Source organism: Priapulus caudatus, unplaced genomic scaffold (genome assembly GCF_000485595.1).
Source record: "Priapulus caudatus unplaced genomic scaffold, Priapulus_caudatus-5.0.1 Scaffold217, whole genome shotgun sequence".
NCBI lineage: Eukaryota > Metazoa > Priapulida > Priapulimorpha > Priapulimorphida > Priapulidae > Priapulus > Priapulus caudatus.
Genome location: NW_014577278.1, coordinates 56,401 through 60,162, shown reverse-complemented (window position 1 = coordinate 60,162; position 3,762 = coordinate 56,401). Strand labels below are relative to the sequence as shown.

At 46.9% G+C, this 3,762-nt stretch overlaps 2 protein-coding genes and 1 long non-coding RNA gene across 3 annotated transcripts in view; 2 read left to right on the top strand and 1 right to left on the bottom strand.

Moving 5' to 3' along the window:
- The window catches only part of LOC106807469 (ankyrin-2-like), a 136,454-nt gene that overhangs the window by 104,907 nt on the left and 27,785 nt on the right, over positions 1 to 3,762 (top strand). The gene's annotated exons all lie outside the window — the stretch shown is intronic.
- The window catches only part of LOC106807471 (neurofilament heavy polypeptide-like), a 15,818-nt gene that overhangs the window by 1,742 nt on the left and 10,314 nt on the right, over positions 1 to 3,762 (top strand). Inside the window, exon 2 of the mRNA XM_014809805.1 lies at positions 1,889 to 3,505. Within this exon, the coding sequence (XP_014665291.1) occupies positions 1,889 to 3,505 (1,617 nt within the window). The remainder of the gene's footprint in view (positions 1 to 1,888; positions 3,506 to 3,762) is intronic.
- The window catches only part of LOC106807473, a 1,464-nt gene continuing 216 nt past the window's right edge, over positions 2,515 to 3,762 (bottom strand). Inside the window, exons 2-3 of the long non-coding RNA XR_001393673.1 lie at positions 3,615 to 3,758; positions 2,515 to 2,843 (exon numbers count right to left, since the gene is read on the bottom strand). This is a non-coding gene — a long non-coding RNA (uncharacterized LOC106807473). The remainder of the gene's footprint in view (positions 2,844 to 3,614; positions 3,759 to 3,762) is intronic.

The window sequence follows — 3,762 nt, the reverse complement described above, 5'->3', positions numbered from 1 at the left end:
ACAGGCTATACTGGCGTGTTACTCTTGGCTGTGCACCATTATTATAATAGTTATACACACGATGCGCATCGAATGAGGATTTTATGTTCTCCAAATGCTCGCTGAAGAGGCGGATGATAGGAAAGTGAGGTGCAAACTGAGTTTGAAGAAGCTTGTCATGTACCTGAAGAGGAAAGGTGCTGAGTAATTGGTCGTCTAGGTTCTCGCCGACTTGGCGAGAATCGATATAATATGACCATGGTCTACCGTCTTGCAAAAGAACAATGTAAGTCAATAGCATTCGTGAATTGTTATAAGTGAAAGGTTATTCATACGAGATCACCGTGGCACGTCGATATATACTCGCCCCTAAAGTAATGGCGGGTACGTGTGACATATCTGACCCATGGACATTATCATTGACGCCAATTGCGATCGGGCTTTATTAAGTGTACACCAAGAGTCTTGTCGTATGATGGTGGGATCACGCGTTTAAGCTGTGGGGGAATGGTGGATAGACTACAGTTAGGACAGAACTGATGTGGCGGGGTCTGTGCGACCTACACGAAAGAGAACTGTTTTAAGCATCAGCCGACCACATCTCCGACTGTGTGATGCAATAGTAGTTCTGCGAAAGTTATATACCCAAGATGTAGTGTGTTACCGCCTAATAGTGTTGCATTCCAACTGTTAATCTCTGCTTTGCGCGTGTGCTGATACAGGCCCTTTAAGAATGTCTATTGCATATCTCTCAAAGAAATCGCTGCGTCGATTTATGCATTTCGTCATTCCTCAAAAACGGGTCGATCCGAAGAACTTTATCTCCTCAGGTGTGGTTTTTGAATTGGGTTTATAAGAAGCACAGAGAGGTAGGTCCTCGAGGGTCAGGAAGGAGCAATCACAATATCGTCTAGTATTTTCAGACAACCAAGTCTGTACAGAGACTGCATATAATAAATTCAATGATTTTCGCGATTACGCATTCTTCTTTTGTGGCTGTATGTTTTTTGATCAACGAGAATCTCTAGTGAGTATTAGTGATTTCCTGGACCCGAACAACGAAAAAAATCAGTTTATACGCCCTGTGCTGGGTATGATGAAGCGGCTAGGTGTTTCGGCTAGCCCTTGGTAAGCAGCAAATACTGGAATACTGAACACTTCAGTATTTTACACCCATTGTCTGTATTACATTTGGCGGGCCACAAGTGACTAACAGACCAGAGTGTGTAAAATACCGATGGTCGGTGGTCGTTCGTCATGGAGTCCATTAGCGAAGCTCATGTCGGGGCAGTTAATTAGTGACCAGTTATAAAACCACGAGTATTGGGTGATAGGTTGGGGATTAGTAGTTGAGATATCACGATCATAGAACGGGCCACCGAAGGTGTTTTGTTTGTATTTTCCCCCAAAACAGCAGCCAGCTGTGTTACCCCATTCGTGGGTCGTATATTCAGTTCCGGTAAGCTATCGTAGCATCTAGCCGAAATATGCGGATGTCCACATCACGGAAGGAAAAGTATAGAATGCTAAGGAAAGACAATCTCGAGTTCTTGTCGAGAAAGGCAGGAACAGGACAGCACGTCTCTCCACGAAGAGATGCCTTGAACCTGTAGGAAGGAGCGAGCAGAGTTTCTTGAATGAGAAACCCTTAGTCGGTTTCTGTGAAGAAAGAGAGCAGACTCACTGGTGAGGAGCTGATATAAAGATGTTGGGAACAAGGAACGGCGAATCTCCTGAGAAGGCGTGCCAAATTGTTCAGTTACACTGAACGGAAGACCGAGGCAGATGTGGCCTTGAGGTGGTAGGCTGTCGGATAGATTACCTGACATATGTGGGGTTGAGTTTGATAGAATCTCTTAAGGAGCCTATAGTACCTGACAAAGAAGAGAGGGCAGAATCTCCTGAGAAGGTGGATGTAGTACCTGAAGAGGAGGAATTGATAGAATCTCTTAAGGAGCCTATAGTACCTGAACAAGAAGAGAGGGCAGAATCTCTTGAGAGGGTGGATGTAGTACCGGAAGAGGAAGACAGGATAGAATCTGAGAAGGTGCCTGGAGTCCCTGAAAAGGAAGAGTTGGCAGAATCTTCTGAAAAGAAGGCAGCAGTACGTGAAGAGGAAGAAAAGATAGAATTTAAGGAGGCTGTGGTACCTGAACAAGAAGAGACGGTAGAATCTCCTGACAAGGAGACCGTAGTGCCTGAAGAAAGGGAGAAGGCAGAATCTCTTGAGAAGGAGGCTGTAGTACCTGAAGAGGAAGAGAGGGCAGAATCGCCTGAGAAGGAAGCTGTAGTAACTGAACAAGAAGAGAGGGCAGAATATCCTGAGAAGGAGGCTGTGGTACCTGAACGGGAAGAGAGGACAAAATCTCCTGAGAAGGAGGCTGTAGTAGCTGAAGATGAAGAGAGGGCAGAATCTCCTGCGAAGGAGGCTGTGGTACCTGAGAAGGAAAAGAGGGCAGAATCTCCTGAGAAGGAGGCTGTAGCACCTGAAGAGGAAGAGCGGGCAGAATCTCCTAAGAAGGAGGCTGTAGTACCTGACCAGGCGGAGAGGGCAGAATCTCAGGAGAAGGAGGCAGCAGTATCTGAAGAGGAAGAAAAGATAGAATCTGAGGAGGCCGTAGTACCTGAACAAGAAGATAGGGTAGAATTTCCTGAAAAGGAAGCCGTAGTGCCTGAAGAGAGGGAGAGGGCAGAATCTCATGAGAAGGAGGCTGTAGTACCTGTAGAGGAAGAGAGGGCAGAATCTCCTGGGAAGAAGGCTGTAGTACCTGAAACGGAAGCAATGGCAGAATCTCCTAAGAAAGAGGCTGTAGTAGCTGAAGAGGAAGAGAGGGCAGAATCTCCTGAGAAAGAGGCTGTAGTACCTGAAGAAGAAGAGAGTGCAGAATCTGCTGGGAAGGATGCTGTAGTACCTGACGATGAAGAGAGAGCAGAGGCTCCTGAGAATGAGGCTGTGGTTGCTGAAGAAGAGAGGGACGAATCTCCCGAGGAGGCTGTATTAGCTGAAGAAGAAGAAGAGAGGGCAGAATCTCCAATGAAAGAAAGAGAATCATCCCCTGACAGGGTAATTATCACACCAATGTTGCAAGTGAGTACACAACCATTCATTGGATACGTTCCAGTCCCAGTAGCCGAGCAGATGGTAGAATCTCATCTGAAGGAGGCTGTAGTACCTGAACAGGAAGAAAGGGCAGAATCTCCTGAGAAAGAAGCTGTAGTACCTGAAAAGGAAAGGAGGGCAGAATCTCCGGAGAAGGAGCCTGTAGTACCTGACGAGGAAGAGAGGCCAGAATCTCCTGAGAAAGAAGCTGTAGTACCTGAAAAGGAAAGGAGGGCAGAATCTCCGGAGAAGGAGGCTGTAGTACCTGACGAGGAAGAGAGGGCAGAATCTCCTGAGAAAGAGGTTGTAGTAACTGAACAAGAAGAGAGGGCAGAATCTCCGGAGAAGGAGCCTGTAGTACCTGACGAGGAAGAGAGGGCAGAATCTCCTGAGAAAGAGGTTGTAGTACCTAAAGAGGAAGATAGGGCAGNTGTAGTAGCTGAAGAGGAAGAGAGGGCAGAATCTCATGAGAAGGAGGCTGTAGTACCTGACGAGAAAGAGAGGGCAGAATCTCCTGAGAAGGAGCCTGTAGTACCTGACGAGAAAGAGAGGGCCGAATCTCATGAGAAGGAGGCTGTAGTAACTGAACAAGAAGAGAGGGCAGAATATCCCGAGAAGGACGCTGTAGTACTTGACGAGGAAGATAGGGCAGAATCTCCTGTGAAGGAGGCTGTATTACCTGA